General features: G+C 36.0%; 1 protein-coding gene across 1 annotated transcript in view; it reads left to right on the top strand.

Moving 5' to 3' along the window:
* The window catches only part of NBAS (NBAS subunit of NRZ tethering complex), a 155,402-nt gene that overhangs the window by 119,004 nt on the left and 14,401 nt on the right, over positions 1 to 21,997 (top strand). Inside the window, exons 48-50 of the mRNA XM_021525380.3 lie at positions 1,927 to 2,122; positions 17,036 to 17,175; positions 21,529 to 21,673. Of these exons, the coding sequence (XP_021381055.2) occupies positions 1,927 to 2,122; positions 17,036 to 17,175; positions 21,529 to 21,673 (481 nt within the window). The remainder of the gene's footprint in view (positions 1 to 1,926; positions 2,123 to 17,035; positions 17,176 to 21,528; positions 21,674 to 21,997) is intronic.

Genomic DNA, 21,997 nt, shown 5'->3' with positions numbered 1-21,997 from the left:
CTACCAGGAGCATGTCACTACTTTTGTTCAAATTAGTTGATACATTGCAAATTATAATGATTGACTTTCAGATATCTGAATTTAGATATTTGCATTTGTCCATATTTATAATATATAGTGCAGAAATAATTTCCCAAATTCACCACATTTTTTTTTTTCCTCTTTTGGGAATGTCCTTACTTCAGATCACATAATAGCCTGTATATTTTCTGACATTTTCCATCTCACTTCCTGTAAAGAAAAGGAAGCAAAAAAAAAAATCAGCTTTTCCTTCCCCCCGATGTACAAATGAACAATTCATGTATAATAATGATAATAAAATCCCATACTATCTGGTAAGCACACAAAAACAGTTACACTATTTTTTTGAGGCTTCTGGAATGAAATTAAATGAGTTGAATGTTGGATACTGAAGTAGACTGGACAGATGTAAAAATTTGTAGTAAATATAATTTGCAGTATTCTAAGGTATAAAGGACAAGTCAGTACTATTTCATTCTGAGATACACTTTCTAGAGTCTTTTAGTTGTATACTCCATCAACATTTAACTGCTAAAACAGTAAGCTGGAGTGAAAGTAATTATGATTACATGAGATTGTGTATTCCTTTAAATACTTATTTATTACCTTAAAACAGAGCTACTCAATTTACAAAACAGAAATACTTTCCTCAGGAAAACATATGTAAGCCTCAAGTGCAAGATCTACAAACTCTTGAAATATTCCCTTTAATTCCCAAACTTTTAATTTACAGTTTGAATGCCACCTGTTCAGCAAAGGCATGTCTAATTCACCTGGAATTCTGAGCTAACAGCATAATTCAGACAATATAAAGCCTAAGTAAAATTGAAATCCCTGTAATATGAAAACCTCAGATGTCAATGTTTATTATTTCATAGCTGCAGGACAGGTTAATACTTGGTATTTTTTGTCTCGTATTACTTTTCCGTCTGTCTTGGTAAAACAAATAAGGGAACATAAGTTACAAATCACACTCCACCAGGAGTCCCTTGCTTGGCTTCTTTTTTTTAAGAAATAAGTTTGCTTGAATTTTAAATTTTACTGAAAGTTAAAACAGCAGTTACTCATTTGGTACCTGTTAGTTTATAGCCTCCGAGGGACAGCACAGATTATTCTGTCTCCAGCTGTGAACTGCTTGGTCAGTTTATGGTGATCTGTGAACTGTGAATGCTTCCACACAGAATGTATTTGATATCATTCACTTTCTGAATCAAATTATATACTTAGGAGTTTTCATAATTCACAAAGTCCAACCCTGAAGTTTAGAGGTTTTAACTTACCTCTTTTTTTCTTTCTAAGGATTTTGGGCATATTGCAATTATCATGCTAAGAACTTAGAATGATTAATCTGGGTAGAGATGATACCGAAAAAAACCATAAGGCTAGAGCTGCAAATAGGAGAAAATAATTTGTGTGTGTGGAATGGAAAGAAAGGGCTTTTAAAGGAGGAAAAAGAGTGCAGGGTGGCAGTATGAATAAGCGTTCAAATGTCATACTAAAAATGCAGGCATTCAAGCTGGTTTTCCATAAAGTCAGATGGTGTGGTAGTACAGGCATCAGTCAGCCTCCAATCCCATGAAAAGACTTGGATTTCCAGATGCTGAAACGCAACACCACTGTACAGTACCAGGGTAGTTTGTGGGAGAATATATAAGTGTACAGATGGATTCCTATGGTATTACATAGTCATTTGAAGTCCAGAAAAAGTTCTTAAGCCACACAGTTTTGGGCTCCTGATTTACAAGGGCCAATTTCCTTGCAGCCTCACAGAGGTCAGATCTTCCATTTCCTGGTGTTAGGTATTTCTTACATACTGAATGTGCTTTTTAAGTTTTAAAAATACATGTAGTATTTTCATTAGGATTATTACTTGAGACTGTTTAACACAGCATTGTTTAATTACAGGGAGAAAATAGTTTCTTCAGATGACCTTCTGGAGTGGTTGAGACCTTTCTGTGGTGATGACTCCCTAGCAGTGAAGCCTCGCATCAGGGTATTGCAAATTCTGGAGCAAGCTTTCCATCTCAGTGATGAGGATAGCAAGCTACTTGTGTACTTCAGGACACAAGCTGTTCTCAGAGCTTGCTGGCCTGAAACAAAGGTATTAATACTGATTGCTGCAAGTTACAGCATTGAACTGTTTTATGTGAGGATTACATAATGAAACACTACTCTGCAGTGTAGGGTTGTGATGCATCCTGTCTGGAAGGTAATCCTACTTTCCTTTTTAAATCAGTTTTCTGATTCTTTGAAAAACAAAGTTGCATAAAGATAAAGGACTTCTCTGATATTTGTTTGTGATCAGGAGTACATAATACTGAACTGATGGAACGCTAGTGATTTTCCTCCATGTCAAACATTGACTTTGATGTTTTCATACCTTCTTTCTTTTCTGTCCATTTTTTTCTGTCAGTTTTATCTTCCCTCTTTATCTTCCACTTGGTGTCACATTTTACTCAGAATTAGCATGATAATTACTGGCCACTGACTCTTTTTTCCTGCAGCCTTTAAATATTATTGTATGAATGTGTAGCAGTTTTGAAATCTTGTGAATAGCTCTTGCTGCATGTAGAATTGTTCAGAAGCAGAGTTACTTTTTGTTCATTTTCTAAGTGCCTCCTCCCATGCCAAGACCTTACAGAACAAAAATAGAATATTTCTAATAGGTCCCAAAAAAAAAATCTATGAACAAACCCACTTTATATTCATATAAAACAAAAGCAATATCTCAGTTCTGACTTGCTGTGCTAAATTCATCCAATGGAACAATCCTACTTAAAAATCTTAAAAGAAAAAGAAAGTACTTATCTCTTGGTTTCTTTGGAAATTACTTTTTCTCTTGTATTTACAGTAATACCAGCATTTAACTCCTCAACTACTATTCAGGTGTCTGTGATTGGATTCTTCATCTTCAGTTCAGCCCTTTATCAGTACTTGTGTTGCTTGTGGCATGCTTTCCAATTCAAAATCATTTCCAATTATAAAGCATTCAAATAGAGTATGTCTTAAGAAAAAAGATACAGACAGATACTAGCTCTCAGCCATGTTTGTAGAAGAAAGAAAAAGAACCTATATTTGACAGAAGTCTTATGAGATCCATTACACTTGTGATTTTACCTTAAATATTTATTAAACTTTTATTTTTCTCCCGTAATCTCGTAATTCAGGATGTATAACTTTGGAAAAAGGAACACCCATCCATTTGATTACAAAACCAAATTTTAGGACTTAAGTGAATGCATTTCATATGCTGCTGGCTCATGTCTAGCTCACTGCCCACCAGAAGCCCCAGGGCTCCTGCAGCAGAGCTGAGACAGCCACAGCTGTGCTATCTCCACCTGTGCTGTTCCAGCTGTGCAGTACAGCTGTTAAACCTTGTGCAAATTTTGCTGGCTCAATCTTCCAGCCTGTTCAGGCCTCTCCATAAAATCAGTTACTTTCTGTTTCCTGAAAGGATTTTTAGAATACTCCTAGTTTCACGCAGGAGAGCCTGGTTTTCTTTTTGCAAGGGAAGAAGTTTGTACTGACTGAGCAACAGTTCATCTGCTCATCACAGAGATGCTGATCACTTCAGTGCTTCAGCACTGATGAGTAGGCAAGTAGTACAAGAAGATGTAATTAAGTTTGAATAATACATTAGATAATCTCAAACCTTTCAGAGATAACTGTATGAAAGTATGTACACAACACTGTAATACTAATTTCTCTGTATATATATTATTTAGCTAATAATAGAAATAGCTTTTATGCTTAACAACATGAAAGCAGTGCTTAAATGTACATACATAAAAATCATTGTTTATGCACCTCAATTTCTGCTACAGTGTGCAATTATAAGAGTCCTCTTGGAATATATTAAAAATTGTTATCATTTTCATGTCAGCTCCAGCTCAGTGTGGTTGATAAGAACCCTTTCTTTTCTGCAAATATTTTGTGCTACGTAAATAATGTGTTATTTAGACAGAAGAGTTATGTTGGTTTGTCTATTAGATACCTGTCACTGAAATTCAGAGTTCTTCATAACTGTCCAAGAAAATAAATAAGTGATCTTAGATGTATTTATTTTGTTTAATCAGCTGATTCCAAATCGTAGTTTACAAACTCATACTAGAAAAGCAAGTGATGGCCTTGTTTGAGGTCTTACTAAATTTGCATATTTTGTGAATTAACAAACAAGGAAAACATCATCATAAAATAGCAGATTGAAAACGATACATTTCCCAGTCCTTAGATATGTTAGCAGAACAGGGAGACTGCAGAAGTCAGTGCTTACATGGCTGGTGAAAGGCAGAGAGAGATTTCTATATGAACTTTGGCAGAGCATTATGGTTGCACAATTTTCTGGTGCAAGTTCACACTTCAGGTACAAAGACTTTTAAAAGCAGCCTTGTTTTACAGGAGGGAGTATTGAAGGACAACTTAGAAGTTTAATCAGGTTGCTGAGTAATCCTGGATGAAGAAGTAGACAGGAGGAATCTGCCTGCTTTGTCTGTAGATATCACTTTCTCTAGCATCACATACACCTTTATTAATTTGGTCATCCTTTCTCATCCAACAAAATAATTAAAAATGATCACATTTAAAATAAGTGGGGAGGGAAGGGGCTGTGGATTGAATGCTGGGTTTAGATTTTATAGGAATGTGTTTAAATGTTGTTGGTTTTCAGGGCTTTTTAATGAACTTTAGATTGCAAATAGGTCAAAAATGTACTCATTATCTTGCTTCCAGACTGTTGTATTATTACTTGTGTGGCATTCCTTACATGCTTTTAGAGGATCCCTGTTTTCCTATACCAATCCTTGGTGCAAAAAGAGACAGCAGATATAAGGTATGAATGTGGATTTCTATTTAATAAAGATCATTTTAATGATATTGCAGTGTTCAGTTACCAGAAAACGTGTGAAAGCCACCCTCAGTGTGTCTGCTAATCCTCTTAGACAGGCTTTGCATACATCAAGGAGGGACTTAATATTTAATTATGCTCTAGGTGCTGTAAGTAGTGGTCCCACAAATCAGTGTGCTGGGAAACAGGCCAACTCTTACAAAATTAAAAATATACTTCATGGAAACAGCTACCTATCAAACACTCAGAAACACAGTGATTTCCAGTTCTCTAATGATTAGTTAACAAAATTAAAAATTCAGAGGTCCTCATTTTTCAAAGGCTTGAGAGTCTTTAATTCACATTCCAGTAGCATCCCACGCTATGGAGGAGGAGGAGGCATGCCTTGTTTTAATCCCCTTGATGAATTTTATCTGAGCTCTTCAGGTTCTGTAATTTTCTAGTTAACTGGTGCATGAAAAATATGGGTAAAAATACTGACTTTTTCTATATTAAAAATTGTTGGAGGGGGAAGAAAGACATAATTTAGAATGTTAGTATCAAGATTTATCTTTATTAATCTAAGATGGAAAATCCATTTCTTTTCAAATAATATAAAATATAGTCTGTAATGACTCAGTAGTGTCTAACAAGCCTGAAGTGCCAGCTAACAGGTTGTGTCTGTGTAGTTAACTGTTCAGCTCAGTGACCGGTTACAAGGCATAGGTGGTGAAATAACTTGTGACCAGTTACAAGGCAGGGTTAGAGAAATTAGTAGGGTTTGCCCCAGGAAGTTACAGTGGCACTAGCAAGGCTTCTGGAAGTAAACCAAGGCTTACTTTCATATAGGAAGTTATTAATTGTGAAGCTTCTACAAGACACACCTTTTCTTAAAAGGATTGTTTCATTATTATGCAAATGCAAAATGTAATTACTACTTGCATGCCACTTAAATGCAAATAGCTTTGTAATTTACAGAAGGTAATCTCATTTAGCCTTCCCCTTCATATTGTTATATTATGCTTTTTTCATGATCTTGGGTATAGAGAGCTGAGGGCTAATGTTTTTGAAAATTGGAAGGAATGTCTGTTAAGGATTTAAAATTCTAACTTTGGGCACTTCTCTTTTTTTTCCCCCTAAAGTTTAGCTTTGAAAATTTGATAGATTAATTGGTGTTGTGTGTATGGGATGTGCACAAAACATTTTCCTTCCTGCCTACATGGCAGTTGATGCAAACTTGTGTCTCAGCAACCTTAGTAATGTCTGCATTGACTTTCTGAGAACTTTGGGTAACTGTCAAGACTCCATTGCTGCTTTGTTAGTCTTTTCCCCGTTAATGAAAAATGTGCAATTAAATATATGTTAATGAAAAATAGTGTTTCTTCATACTAGTTCCTTGAGAATGGCCTCAATGGGAATGCCAGTGTCCAGTGATTTTCAGCTTTTTCCCATTTCCTCTTCTCATGTCAGAGATTTAAACATGAGAAATGATTTTGCTGAAGCCGTTTATTAGGTAGCAATGACCTGTGTTTAGTTTGATCTGGCAAAACACAACTGAAAGAGCTGTATCTGTTTTATCCTCAGCCATCTTATATTTGTGAAAAATGCTTAAATAGAAGAAAGATTTATGTTCCTCTCAAGTCTGAGTAAATTTGTTATGATGTTGTTTATAATTCTAGAGACATTGTTTCTCTGCTGGTAATGCATAAAAATTAAGCTTACGAAATTTAATTTAAGTTTTAATTAATATTTTAAACCACTAATTTCCATTCCTTGAAGATGCAATTTATCCATATGAAAACATGTGAATTTTTTTTTTTCCGGGGAACATAAATTGTAGTGTGTATGATTAATTAAATACTTTTAGATGCAAATGAAATGTTTTCCATTAACTACACAAGTTTAGCAGATAAAACAAAGTGGAGAGAAAAGCAATATAGCATGAGTACACACAAGTTTTGAATTGAGCCTTGGGCACTGCAGTGCTCTGTGACCAGTAGCAGTTACTTCAGAGGAAGGTAAGAATGCTCTGGAGTGGATTGATGGGGGATCATTCACTTTCTCTGATTGGTCTTTTGTAATGAAGGTTTAAGTGCAGAATGCTTGAAACAGTGTATATTCAGTTTTAATCCCAGTTTCAGAAAAATTAAGAGTTTATTAGCAATATAATCAGACTTCTGTTACTACATTTCAAAGAAATTGGTGGGTAAGCTGTGATTCAGCCTGGATACCCCTTGCCTAAATTTTCAGCATTAGTACATACCATGCATCACTGAGCACAAAACACGCTGAAACTTTGTGAAGGAGGAATGCCATCCAGGGGGACTTGGACAAGCTCAAAAAGTGGGCGCATGGGAGTCTCATGAGTTTCTACAAGACCATTTGCTGGTGCTGCACCTGGACTGGGGAAACCCCTGGTGTCACTGCAGGCTGGGGGATGAACAGATCCAGCAGCCTGACCAAGAAGGACTTGAGGGTGCTGTGGGTGAGAGTCTGGACATGACCCAGCCATGTGCCCTTCCAGCCCAGAATGACAAGTGTGTCCTGGGATGCATCCAAAGCTCTGTGGACAGCAGGGGAGGGAGGGGATTCTTCCCCTCTGCTCTGATGAAACCCCACCTGTAGTGCTGCACCCAGCCCTGGAGTCTCCATGAGCAGAAGGCTATTTATCTATTGGAGTGAGTCCAGAGGAGGCCACCAAGATGATTTGAGGGAAGGAGCACCTCTCTTTTGAGGAAAGGCTGAGGGAGTTGGGATTGTTCAGCCTGGAAAAGAGAACCTTCTGGGATGACTTAAATGTGGCCTTCCAGCACCTGGAAGGAGCCATCAAAATAGATGGAGGACTTTTTACAGGAGCCTGAAGTGACAGGACAAAGGGGAATGGCTTCAAACTGGAAGAAAGTTTAAAGTAGGTGGTAGAAAAAAAATCTTTACTGTGAAGGTGGTGAGACTCTGGAACAGGTTGTCCATAGAAATTGTAGATGCCCCATCCCTGGGAGTGGCCATTGGATGTGGCTTTGAGCAGCCTGGTCTAGTGGAAGGTGTCTCTGCCCAATGTCCCAATGTCAGGGGTGTTGGAACTGGATGATCTCTAAGGTCCCTTCTGACTCAAACCATTCTGTGCTTCTATCACTTAACTTTTATGTGATTTGTTAAATTCTGTGGGGTTTTTTTAGGATATTAAAATCCAGAAAATCAAATTCTCTATTGACTACACTTTTTCCCTTATTCTGTTGTTTACTCTCAGTAACCAATTCCAATCACACAACCTCCTCCACAGATTTTTCTCTCTGTAAATTTCCTCTCCTCTAGCTCAGAGCCCACTGTGATATGTAGTACACCTCCTGAGAAAGGTAACTGGAGAAGTGAATATGCTGTCTTGTGGAAATTACCAGTCCATGGTTATGCCTCCCAATACCTTGATTGTTCTCTTAATTTCATCTGTACATCAACCAGAGATCTCTGGATTTCATTCAGTGTGACTCAGGTTACTGTTTTGACTTGATTAGACTAAAGTAGCATATTTTAAACTGCAGTAGTGTTACCATTGTTAGATTTTATTTGCCATCATATAGTCGTTACTTACCCTAGACTTTTTTTTCTGAGTCTATTAGAAATTTCTTTTGACATAAACTAGGCTTGACAATAATTTATCTGCATTTTGGTCTGTTCAATGCTTGCAGTCTCCCCAAAATATAGTTTATATAAACAAGGAAGCAGCCATAAACCCATGAGAAATTCTACTTTTTTACCTTTTTACCTTTACTATTTGGTCATAAACGGATGTTTGTTTTTTTTTGTTTTTTTGTCTGTTTGTTTGTTTGTTGGGTTTGTTTTTTGGTTTATATTTTTTGGATTTTTTCCTCTTAGTAGATTCTGTTCTTCAGTATTTCTAGTCAGGAATGTTGTTGTAAGCTCTTTGAAAATACAAGTAAATTGTAAAACTGATTTTCTTTAGGCATTATTGTGTTAGTATCTTAAATGAGTATTTTTTTATTAATAACTGTGACAGTAGATGCTATCCTTTTTTCTAAACAGTTTTTTTGTGTCATCAGCCATTGTGCTAGTTGACAATTCTTATTTAGAGGTCTACAAACTCTGTATCATTGGAGGGGCCTCACTCAGGTATTCTTAAAATAGTACTTTATAGGAATTTGTGATATTTCATATTGATTGAGAGAGTGAGGGGTTCTTTATCCACATTGCTGCTATTGTTACCCAGGGACCCAGCTATCAAGTCTGTGACTGTTAGGACATCAGCTACACCAAATCAAAAGGAAAACCACCAACTACAGTGCTTCTGTTAACACCATTTGGTGTGACAGGTGTGGGATGTTGCTTGTGCTACTCAGATTATTTTTATGGCTGCAACAGAGCTACTCACTTATTTCAGTATTTACAGCTTAAATAAATTTGTGATAACCTTTCACCTGGTATTTTAATTGCTCCTGGCCTAGGTCATAAATATGGATAAACAATGAAGGAATTTTTCATTAAAAATACACATTTCCTTTTTTTATCTGGAAAGATTAATACTGAAATATTACTTGAAATTGGAGTCAACAACCTCCATCAGCAACCTCTTGTTCCTGTAAAACAGTATGTTAGTTTAGTGGGAGTCTTTCCTTTTAGAAATATACCTTCAACTTTTCCAGTCCTGCCTATTTGCAGGAAGATATTTGGGAAGTGCTAATTTTGAAAATGTTTCACTTACATGTAAACTGCTTTTAAAATAATTTTGTTCTATTAGCAAGAATTGCAGACTTTGGCTATCAAGACAGCAGTTATACATAGGGATGAATACTGTGAGCTTCTGGATGCACTGCTGCTTGATAGTAGTGGTGATTAGAAGGGTAAATTAAAAACCACTTGTGTATGGTATGAAGGAAATGGCTGATGCTGAGTTAACAGCTTAAATATTTGAAGATTAAAATCTTGTAATTTCTAGGCTGTAACTTCTAATATTGTTGTCTGCTCTATTAGAGTATTTATATAATACATAAATTCTGAATTACAAAACAGTGATTAGTAGTTGGGGTATACACAAAAAAGATTATTTAACATGTCTGTGAGTCCCTCATGTTGCTCAGGTGTTTGCATCCAAATTTTTACATATTAACACACACCTAGTCAATATACAATTTAAATAACGTATATTAGTCCTGTCTCTTTCAGTTCCAGCTATCTAGCTATAGGAGTCTTTCAAATGCATCCTTTTTTTTCATTATTTGCCCTTATTCTCCCTACCAATATCTATGTACTGTCCTAAGAGGTTTTCTCTGTGCTGAAATGTACTTGCAGATTAGGACATAGTCTGCTGTAGAATACAAATCAGTGGATTTTATTTTCTGCACAAGTTACAAGTTATTCATTTTTATGCATTAGGCAACACATTTGTGTTTATTGAATCTATATGCATTTCTTAGCGAGCTGCATGTGAAGCAGATAAGGAATTAAACAATATATAAATCACTTCAGAAGAAAAAAGTTCTTGGGTATTTCTATAATAACTCAACATGTGGCTGAGCCTTAGTTTGATTCATCACTAGTAGGCTTCTTGTTGATTTGTTTTTTTAACTTGAATCCCATAACTTGCTTATCTTGTACACTGGCTTTAATTTGAGCAGGATTTTACCTGTGCTATTATGTGCATCTCTTTAGGTTCTGCATGCAGCAGGCTTGCATATGTGCTCAAAATTCAATAATAGTTTTAATATGTGAAGCCTAGCTCTCAGGAAAGTGCAAGAACGTCTGACTTCCTCCTCTGGGATATAAGGCACTGAGTTTGTTCATGCAAAACCCTTGACTTCAGTTTGAATTTTGAATTGATTGCTCTAAGATTGTAGTTTTGATAGCAGACACTTCCTTCTGATCTGTCAGACAGTTTTGGTGGCTTTCAGTGTAGGTCAGAGCCCCTGATCAATGAGTCCAGCTCCTGGCCCAGCTCCTGTTTTGACACCCCAGGTGTCAAACGTTCCTGAGAGCACTGTCCAAATACTTCTGAGTTTGTCAGGCTCATGCTGTGACCACTTCTCTGAGGAGTCTGTGCCCAGCCACCCTCCTGGTGGAGAACCTTTTCCTAATATCCAGCCTAAACCTCCCTGACACAGTCCTTGGAATGTGGTTGGGGATTTTTCAAATATTTTGTTGGTTGGTTTTGTTGTTTTTAAGTAACTATTCCATAATAAAACTGTTGCTTTGCATTGACTGGGATAAACATAGCTTCAAAAAAAGCTGCTTTCAAGCAAGGGAATTTAATCTACAGTAAACTGGATCATATTTTAGCTGCTGTGTTTTTTCATTAAACAAGAGCTAAATCCTGTTACTATACAGGAGCATTTTGTAGGGCCAATGGAACTGTTCTTTAAAAGTTGCATTTCTTACCTGTGACATCCTACCACATAAGTTTCCATTTACCAAAATGGATTGAAAGTATAATTATCAAAATGTGAACTAGGGTAGATGGAGAAAGTAAGGTCAAAGCAGCCTGTTTAAAGTTGACAGTTAAAGTCCTTTGCCCTTGACTTTCTCCATCCTGTGTGCCCTTGCCCATATGCTGGTGGACCAGTGGCTGAATGATACAATATGTTTGTATCAGGCCTGTTACTACTCTCCCCAGCCTAACCATGTTGTGTCCTGGAGGATTTTCCCCTCAATCACAATTTACAAGGTGTTTAATTTGGATTCTTTTAAAAGAAGCCCTAGTTTAGAAATGGTGGGGTGCTGGTAGTATGTTGCAGAGTATAGCACTTGTGCTTTTGCTTTTAAAAAGGGTTTTCTGTTGCTCTGGCATGTGAAAATCTTGAATAAGATGTTTAATATGTGCTTGTGGTTTTGCATTGTTTCACAAGTATATGATGTGTGTAACATCAAAGCTGATAGGATTTCTAATATCTTGAAACAGTTTGAAGAGAATGAAATAAATAATAGCCTTTAAATGCTCCTCATTTTACATGTGCAGAGTCAGTAGCTATGCAATTTCAGAAGTAGTTGTATAGTGTTTGTTTTTTGTTTTGGGGTTTATTTTTTTGACTGATTTTTGATATTTGTGTTCATATTGGGAATAATTGACTTTAAAATTTTTATTTAACTTGTAAGTTTATATGTCCTTTGTAAAAAGCATTTAACTTTGCAGCCTTGTACTGGAGGTGGGTTTCAGTAGCTTATATTTGTGCAGACTTTAAGTAGCTCCATAGATACCAGCAGAGCAGGGAATAACAGATAACAGCCTGATGTACAAAGTGGAAGGACTACTTTCTTCAGTGACCAAACCCTACTGGCCTGTTGTATAGGAAGGACAGTTCTTTGCTGATTTAGTTAATCAGATTGTGAACTCTTTGAGGCAAGGCTGTTGAATTTTTGAGCCATGAACAGCACATCAAGATGGCAATTACAGGAATGCAGTCAAATTGCTACCAATTCTTTTAGTTGTTTATAAACCACGTTAAGCCCTGTCTAATGAGTGGAAGGAAGTTTTAGCATCAGTGTTCCCTATCTCAAATCTGAATAAAGTCTTTGATGTCACATCTGCCTATTATTTTGAGATGCAGCTTAGATAAATTCTCTACCACTACAACTTGGGCAGGGGGGTGGGGGGATATATAAAATCAGCGTTTTACAAGAACATTCTGAGAAATGGCAGAAGAATTGTCTATTGTAGCAATAAGGGACCAGTCAAATGCCTCCTTAGTGTTTCTATTTTCAATGCCATTTTAATTCAAATTTATGCTGCAGTGTTGAACATGAACACATTTTGAAATACTTACATTTACCATCTGGTAGATGTAATAAAATTAATTTTATAATCATGTAAAACAGTAAGTTTTCAGTTGCATTCCTTGGTAACGGCAAATTTTTCTGCCATGAGGACAGGGAGTTGCTTTTAAGCATGGATATAGGTTTTCTCAATAAACAAGCAATTACAGTGAAAATATTTTTCTGGTTTCGTTTATAAACATCCTTATAATTTATTTCCTTTGTAGTCAGCAAAATATGTTGATGAAAGCTGTGGCTCTGTCACCCTAACACAGTAAAAATGGAATTTGCAGAATAGATACCAGTGGGCAGAGGGAGGTTGGAGTCTGCATTGGTTTTCCTGCTTACCATTCTCATACAAAAATTGCATTTTTCTTTTATCTCAGAGGAAGGAGAGAGTTGAATTGACTGGATCTTTTTATTGGCATTTCTATTTTTTTCAAACAAAAGAAAAAAAGTCATCATCAACCAAGTCAGTCAGCACTAAATTGTCAAATTAAATAGCTTTAGCAATAAAGCATTTACAAGTCTATCAGATGTGTCTGTCCTGTTGGATCAGGAGACCATTACATTAGTGGATATCTATAACTTAAGGATGCAGTTCAGATACAGCAACATTCCTAAGTTGCTGTAAATACTGATTTTAAACTATGATTTCAGGAGTGGTTTAGTTTGGTACATTATCTCACTCCTCTGCCATGCCAAAGGCTTTTTTTTATCAGTCATGTATGATTTCCAGAGTTTTATTTAATTTTATCATTCTTCAATTTCATCATCTTACAGTTTTTCTAAAACTGTAGGTTTCCAGAAGCTATGTAACTAACTTAGGAGGCAACTTTTCCTATTTGGACTCCTTCATCCATACCACAGGTGATGAGTATGAAGCAATAACAAATCTGTAGAACAACATGAGTCAAAACTTTGTGCATTGAAAGTCTATAGACTGAGTGCCTTCAACATTTTGGGCATCTAATAGGATCTAATCTGTGAGGAAAGAGTCTTATAAGATTTAAGGTAAGTCCAAAGGATTTGATCATAAGGCAGAAAAGTTGGATTTATTTCAGGAGAAATTTTAAGTGCAGAGTTTTTAATTCCATGCTGAATCTCTCATAGGCTATGACACACTCATGCTGTTTGTGTAGCCAGTATATTGCTTTGTAAATTTCCTGTATGATTTTTTGAAGGAACATTAACATATGCAGATGTTTGTATATTCTCTATTCTGAACATTTGTAGTCCTCAGTAATGAAATTGTATGTTTTTGCAGTTTAACATAAGGTTTGGCTTTACTTAATTTGTATTTTGTTTTATAATCTCTCATGAGTATAATTTCTTCAATTAATTCCTCTAATTGGCTTTCCCATTGTGGTAAATATTTGTTCAGCCTTTTAATGAGAAACATGATGCCAGCTGTGTTCTACTGCTGAGGAGCCTGCCTGAAACTGAGGACAATCAAGTCAGAATTGAGCAAATCTCTTGTTAAACTGAATGCCCTTGCTTTCCTTTTCCTTGCTTTTGTTGTTTTGTGGTTTATTTGATTTTTTTTTTCCCCACTTGTTTTTCATATGTCTTTGGGGTTATCTGAAGTTCATGCCTGGTTGTGGGCCTCATTATTCTGTTTATTGACAGGTTCTTTACAGGTACTTGTTTTAAGAGGGCTCCGAGCAGTTCATTACATCTTTGCATGGTCAACCTCAGAGTGGTTTAGAAAGATATTTTGGGGTTTTGTTTAAAAAAAAAAAAAAAAAAAAAAAAAAAAATTAGAAGCAGAGTGATATTGTCCCATTACACCGTGTTACAATATTGAGTCTTCTGAATGGATTATCCAAAATTGATACAAAGAGAGTGTTCAATTAAAAGTGGATTTTTTACAATCTATAATTACAACAAAATAAGAGGCTTGACTGACCACAGCAACTCATCTCAGCTAGCTTTCACTTTGTGAAGGTGAAATTTCTACCTTTTTACACAGCGCATGCTCTGTTTCTGCTGTGGGAGGTGTTTGCTTCCTCACTGTGCTCTCCCTCAGACTCAGAAAGCCAAGACAGTAATACAGAGCAAAATTTAAGTTCTCTCTGTGTGTTTTATATAGATTGATCTATCTATATATGTATATACTTACACACGCATACTAAATATTAATTAAAACCTCATTGCTATGTGCTGTTTCAAGGTATTGCTTCCTTCTAGCAAGGAACTATCACTGAAATCTCTTGTTTCATGTTAAATGGAAGTGACATGCATCTAAAATGTCATATAAAGAGTGAATTTTCACTAATCTTCTTAAAAACCACAAATCATTAAGACCATAGAAAGTTCACTTCATTTTTATTACTCTTACTGAGAAACATAGGTGACTTTAAAAAAAGCCATGAGAAATTATGCAGAAATGCTCTCTCGTTTGAGAATAGAACAATGATCCTTCTGATTGACTTCAATAGAATTAGCATGTGTTCTGTCCTGAACAATCATGTTGCAAGTATCCAGCTGTCCAAAACACAAAGATTACTAGATTAATGTACTACATTAATTAAGCTCATTAAAAAATGTAAACCCATGTCTGTAAAGATACATTATTAGGCATAATTTGTAGAATTCAGTTCACATTGAGTAGAATGTCTGATCTACCCTCTGCTACTGGTAGGGGACCTTCTCTGACAGCTTGCCTCATGTATTGATATTGTCTTTGCCATTTATTCCCATTTTTATGGTTATCGTTAGAAAGATTTTAACATCTAGTCTGTTCTGAAGTAATGTGCTGTTTGTGAAGATATAGTAAAATGCACTCAGTGGGCCATCCAGAATGGTATGTACTTGGTTTCAGTATATAAAGAACTAGTTTTCTGAGAAAGGGTTTGGGTAAGCAGTGTGAGAGCTTCTGTTGGCTAGCTAGTATTTAATTTGCTAAGATGGTACATTTTTTGGAACCTCAGAGGTTAATGTCTTCTATCCCTTTTTTCCTTTCCTTTTTATCTCCGTTCTCTTTTCAACCTTGTCACTTCAATATCTAGTATTATAATATTATATATTATCAAGTATATATATTACAAGTGGGTAACTGATGTCTGCTATGTGACATTTGCAGTAAAGAAAAATATTTCAAGTGGACAGATCTAGGGAACATTTTTCACTATCTGAAATGTATGGTGCTTTCAGATACACTCTGGAGACAGAAGCAAGCAGTTTTTCAACACTAAATATTTTAAAGTCACAGATTATGTAGGCAACTCAGTAAATGCATCAGTAATGTTTGTTTCCCAGCCTCTTTTGAAAATTTGCCCTTGATGTATCAGAGCCACTTTGAAGAGATTGGGATGCGATCTTTAATCTTTCCAAGTAGCTGTAGAGCTAAGGAAAACTTTGTCCATCTTTGATGTCTTAGAACTACTTGGGCTGAAACAGAAAAGTTAACATTTAATGCTGTGTATCTTCAGCAGAATTATAAGATGAAACTGAAGTGTTTGATATTCTGAAAGTTTCTGGACTCTGGAAGAAAAGTTCAGCGTTAGAATGTGTTAATAATACAGAGGGAGCTATTTTGTTATTGTAACAACTCTAAAAACTTGTGTCTGCCAGGTAGGCAGCGAATTGCTATTCCATTTGTGAGAGCCCTCCTGGTGTGATATCCAAACTTTTAAATAGCAGTTACTTCTCATTTACAGCAATCTTCCTTCAACAGTCGGACCTTTTACCCTGCACATTTTTACCATGAAACTGCAAGTAGTAATTATTTTTAAGAGAACCTGTCATCAACTGGACTGAATTCAAGTCCAGGCAAAAGCTGCAGGTTTGCAACAGAGATAGGCACTTGTCCCAAGACAGAATTGTCTGGGAGCTGATAGGGCAGTGGGGTTTTGTTTTTCTTAGATTCAAACACCTGTGCAGAGAAATAGTGTATTGTTAGCAAACGTTCTTTGCTTGGGAGATTAATTGAGAAGCATCTTTCAAGGCTCTTTTCTAGGTGAGAAAAGATGAGGTGCTGTAAATTCAGATCAAACTATTGAATTTTCATGGGTGAGGGAGAGTAGTACATACTCGGAAAGCACTGGACATAGCAATTCTTTGAAAATGTGTGTGTATATGTCTGTACATTGTGAAAAAGAAATTTAAGGAATTTTTGTTTGTTTGAAGAAGACAGAGATCTTATCCTCTGAACTAATCAAAGAATGTCCTTGTGTGAGATTACATTGTTCTAGGAATGTACATCTAAATCATCCCACATCTTCTGTGTTCTCCCATTTTATTTGCATGTAGTTGAAAATGAGAGATAAGAAAATGGGTTTACAGGAATATTATGTTCACTGTTTCCTACATTATTTTGTAACAGTGATGTTCTTCACAGATAGTTTGTCAATTGCTATTAAATCATTGATTTCTAGGGGGGGAAAAAAATATCTGGCTTAGTTTGTTTGTTTGGTTGGTTTTTGTCTCCTTCAGGTAGAGATAACAGATATTGAAAACGAAGAAAAAAGATACCATCTCTTCCTGGGACTTTTGGAGTCCAGTCAGAGTCTGTCTGAGTTTCAGCACTTGGTCTTGCTGCTTCAGGCTTGGCCGCCAATGGACAGGAGCAATGGGTGAGTGTTTCTTCAAACAGCCATGTAAGAAAAAAGTTCAAAGTCTTGCTTGATATCATGGTGTTTTCAGTCAAATAATTCAAACCTAGCTTGCAGGAGTGCATCCTTTGGAAGGGGCCATACTGGGAGGAATAAATGGTTTATTTAAAGCAGAGCTGAATCAATCAGTTTCTTGTAAAACCTGTATATACACATATGTAGTCTCTGTCATGGAGGAAGGCAGAAAAACATTTTATTGCCTGAACTGTTGCGCAGGAGAGTGTTCTGTCTACTTAGTTTTCAAGCTACGTGTTTTGCTCATGTTTTTAGCAGTATAAACAGAGTCCATAGAAGAAGAACAGAAAGTTCTGACTATTTTTGGATTCAAAGTTACACTTTGCAGAAAGGTCTCTGAAAGGTGATGATGTTCAGATGGATGTGGCAGACAGTCTGCAGGAGGCTTGGGATGGTAATGGTACCATGAAATGGCACTTCTCTTGTCTAGACCACTACCTGTTCTTTCTCTCTCTGAATAAAGTATCCAAAACAATTTAAGATTAAAATAATTACAAGATTTCAGAATTGCACCCATCAAAGTGGATATTAACTGGAAGTAGTAATTTGGAACATTCAGACTACATTATATTTTATCAGTTCTTTGGGTTTTTTCTGTGATTTTCAGAATACATTTGAAAGTATAGAATACAACAACTAAATTTTTTAAGTGAAATACTGCTGCAGTTAGCTAAATCTGTTTTCTTTGTGTTGAAAAGAAAGACAAAAGAGTTTGTAAAAGGAGAGCCCTTCTTGTATATGGGCGGTTTTTGCCTACTGTTCTGTTGAAGAGGACATAAAAAATTACATAATTATATCTATATCTTGGTGTTATGTTCCTTCAGTCTGACTTCCTAAAGTGAAGAATAGAGAGAAAAAAAAAAGTGTAGTGACAACTAAGTATGGATTAAATTTCAGAGGGGGGGATACCTCTTCGACTTCAGCAATCTTGGAAATGAAAATTTCTGCAAATACTTTGGTCACCTGTATCATAACTCTTTTAAAGAGTCTAAAATAGTTATTATGGCTCCTAGGCAATTACACAGTCACAATTCTTCCCTCTTCTCCCCAGTTCCATAATTCCACGTTAACAGAACTGAGCTGTGCTTAGCAGCTTAGGGCTTTATGTGTGTATGTGTATATTTGTTCCTGAAAAGCCTATCTTTAGGATGACTGGGAATAAAGAATAGGAACTGTTTTGTTTGTGGTATTTTCAACAATTTCATTTTAAAGCAAATTCTGTTAACAAATTTTTTTGAGCAAAGAGGAAAGCATCAAGAATTTAAAACTATATGTATAAACGTGTTTGTATGTTCTTTACTCTTTTTTTCCTCCTCTCCTTCAGAAGGAGGGTCATTATTGCTTATTGTTTCCAGCCAATATAACTATCATTACAGGAACTGGGAAATTTAAGTGTGAGTCATGTGAATACTTAGAACTTAGGTTTTCAATCTAGCAGTAAATATCTAAAGTTTTAAATTTATTATAAAGCTGGAAAATACAATATACATTCTGTAAAGGTTTAAAAGGAAGGAGAAATAAAAGAACTAAGGTTTGGGGGGGTTTTTGGTAGGCTTTTAGCTTTTGTAACCTCTGTGTTAGTAAGTCCATACTTAATGTTTTTTGAGTTTTTGTTTTCTAAAACGCTCCAGTTAAAATAATACTTATTATCACAGGCATGATTCTCACCTTGTCATAATATGCCATGTTTACTGTGTGAAAACAGAGGGGTAGCATGGTTGTTTCAGTCAGCATTCAAAGCTGTACACTTCTTAAAATTTTATTTTCATACCCTTGTTATGCATGCATGCTTCTCCACCCAGATGGCTCATAGTCAGATGTCACTTTAAACATTTCATAAAGGTGTTAAAAAAAAATTATTGACACTACCTGAAGCTCTGCAGTCCTTTGGAACTTGCTGCCTACATTCAAAAGGCATTTTTTATATTTATTATAAATATTGATAAGGTCTTTTGGAACTCAAATAACACCAGTGTTAGAGACTCAGTATTTTAGTTCACTTTTTTAGTCTTAATCCCGGTTTTTCCTCTTTTGGCTTTGGGAAAAAAATTTAAGGTGTGGTTTTAAAGTAATTGCTTTTTTTCACTATGAGAAATAAATTTTTATAACCCAGCAACTAAAGTAAAATTCAGGAGAGAAGAAAACTGAATTTTGCCTGTAGGTGTCAGATTTTGGTAACTTAAATTTTGGTTTTAATTAGAGATAGCAGATAGTTGTTAATAGTACACAGAAGTATTTGAAATAGTTATAAAGAATTGTGATGAGTACAGCTTTATATATGTAAATTGTATAAACATACTTTTCTTAAATAAATTTGCATATGGCAAGCCTTCATGGCCTTGCATCTTTCTGTTTATTTATGTGGTTTGTAGTGTGATTTTTGATTCCTTTTTCTAGTGGAAAATTCTTAGAGATTTTCTTAATGTGCTCCGGGGGCAGCAGCTATAGAAATGGAAATTCATTTTGACTCTGTGCCTCTAAGCAAGAAATGGATCACAGAGCAGGAGCTGTCCCTTTAACCAGTGGCAGAGGTGGAGTTGCTGTTGGAATTCACAGACCCAGTGCCTCATGTTCTGTTTGTTGAATAATCTTGGGGTTCAACCCATCACGTTGAAAGGAGCGGAGAGGAGGAGCTCTGCTGTTCCTAGCCAGACTTCTGACAGCTCTGTGCTCAGTGACTGTGACTGATGGAAAGGCTCAATTAAGTTGTCAGAAGGAAGAAAGACAATGACTTCTATTTAATTTGCACTCAAAGTTCCCCATTCCCAGCTTCTCTGTCTGGTTTTTGTGTTGGGCTGTAATAACAGCTGCGTGTGTGTGAGGCTGCTTTTACTTGTTTACAGTGTGTACTTTTGAAACTGGACAATGAACAGAGAGAGCTTTTATGTATGAAACAGTAGATACTGGTGGTTGTCCTCTCCAGAGCTGTCAGACACTTGGTATGTCAATCCAACAGACTCTCTTAAAAGACTCCATTTACAATTCTATTCATGTGTTGCTTTAACAATTGCTGCAAAATAATAACTTTGAAAAGCAGCACTTCGACAGCACTTTACTGCTTCTTGTCACATGTACTAAATGAGTATCTTAGTTTTCACTAAATTATAATACCAAACTGCCACTTTTGGTCCCTCTGTGAGTTGTAGTTTTGTTCTTGTTTTTCTGTTTTTTTAAGCTAAAGTGGAAAGTTTACCATGTCTTTGGGATGCTGATTACTGACCAGAGAAATTGATGGGTTGATTTTTAAAATGCCTCTTGTGCTTTCTTAAGTTTGTGCACAGATGAACATAGAGTTTGTGTTACTGTAGCTTAATACAATCATTATATAAGCTGTAATTGTGCATGCTTTTAGCCCACTGTAGGTGGGAATTGAAATGCATCAACTTAATTTACATTAGAAAAATGGCAGTGTAGGTGTGTTCCAGTGTTGTGCTTTATGCTATCAGTGAAAAGTATTCTGTTGCCCATTTTTGTCACTACATCCACTCCTAGTCAGTACTCTATTACTAACAAAAGTATCCAAAATACCTCTGTGATCTACCAAATAATGGCTATAGGTGAAAAAATGTAAAAATGTTGCATCAACAGAAAAATGCTTCACAGTAAACACTGCCTTTGTTATCTTGCATGATAAAATTTACTTGTATCTATTGTCTGCCATCTATTTATGTCTGATTCTGTAATGGTGACATAGCATGAGGTTCTGTGTGCAAAAATTAAAAGAACATTTTAAATATGTAAACCAAATGTAACTGTATCCATATCTACTAGCAGAGTTCAGATGCATGTAATTTCACTTCCATACCCTTTTTGGATAGGCTGTGGAGAAAAGTTTATTTTTATTTATTCTCATTGGACCTGAGAATTAAAATGTGAATCTGACAATATATTTTCCTCTCAGAAGGAAGAGACAGATACTTGAGAAACAAAAGCTGTTAGAATGTGATCAAAGCAAACAAAATTAGGAATGCTGGATTCTTGTCGCCCCTCCCTTGATACCACTCTGCTTGGGAAATCAGCTGGTGTAAAGCCAGGAGAAGATCCTGTGCTATTCCAATTTGATCAGTCTTTATCTGGTGTATAATTCCTCAGGGTTTGTAATAAGCATATCATAATTCCATGTAATTTAAACTTCTTTGTTGTATTGGAAGAGTGATGGCATTATGGACTGTAACTTGTCTCAAAACTTTAATCTTTCTTTCATGAAGTTGTGCTTTTAAGACACACACAAGAAACAACCTACAGAAAAGGGTATATGTATATTTATATTCTATATACATCTCTTTTTTTACTGGGCAGATCATGCACAGATGGTAATCCCTGGGTAAAACTGGGAACTTTTATGCTGCAGAGGTGCCCACCTGAGGAAAAGGAGAGCACAGGAAATGAAATTTTGAAAATCTGTCGTTCTTTGTATGAGACAAAGCACATGCTCCCTGTTAAGGTAAGTTTTAACTTTGGATATCATTTTTATGAGTTCTGTTTCAAGGTCCCAGCTTACACGTAAAGATGTTGCTGTACTGGATCGAGTCCAATGGAGAGCTAACAGAGAGGCTGAGAACTGTTCAGTCTGTCTTGAGAAGAGATGACGACAGGAGATCATGTCTTTAAGTAGTCAAATGAGGAAATCAGGAGAGGAATTAGAGTCAGTCTCTTTTCAGACATGCTCAGTTAAAGGACGAGAGGCAATAGAGACATGTTACACCATCAAAAACTCTCATTGCACCCAAGGAAAACATTTTTCATCTTTAAAGTAGTGAAACACTAG

The sequence above is a fragment of the Lonchura striata genome, chromosome 3, assembly GCF_046129695.1.
Source record: "Lonchura striata isolate bLonStr1 chromosome 3, bLonStr1.mat, whole genome shotgun sequence".
Classification (NCBI taxonomy): domain Eukaryota; kingdom Metazoa; phylum Chordata; class Aves; order Passeriformes; family Estrildidae; genus Lonchura; species Lonchura striata.
Note: the sequence above shows the minus strand (reverse complement) of the source record. Positions and strands in the feature narration are given on the sequence as shown.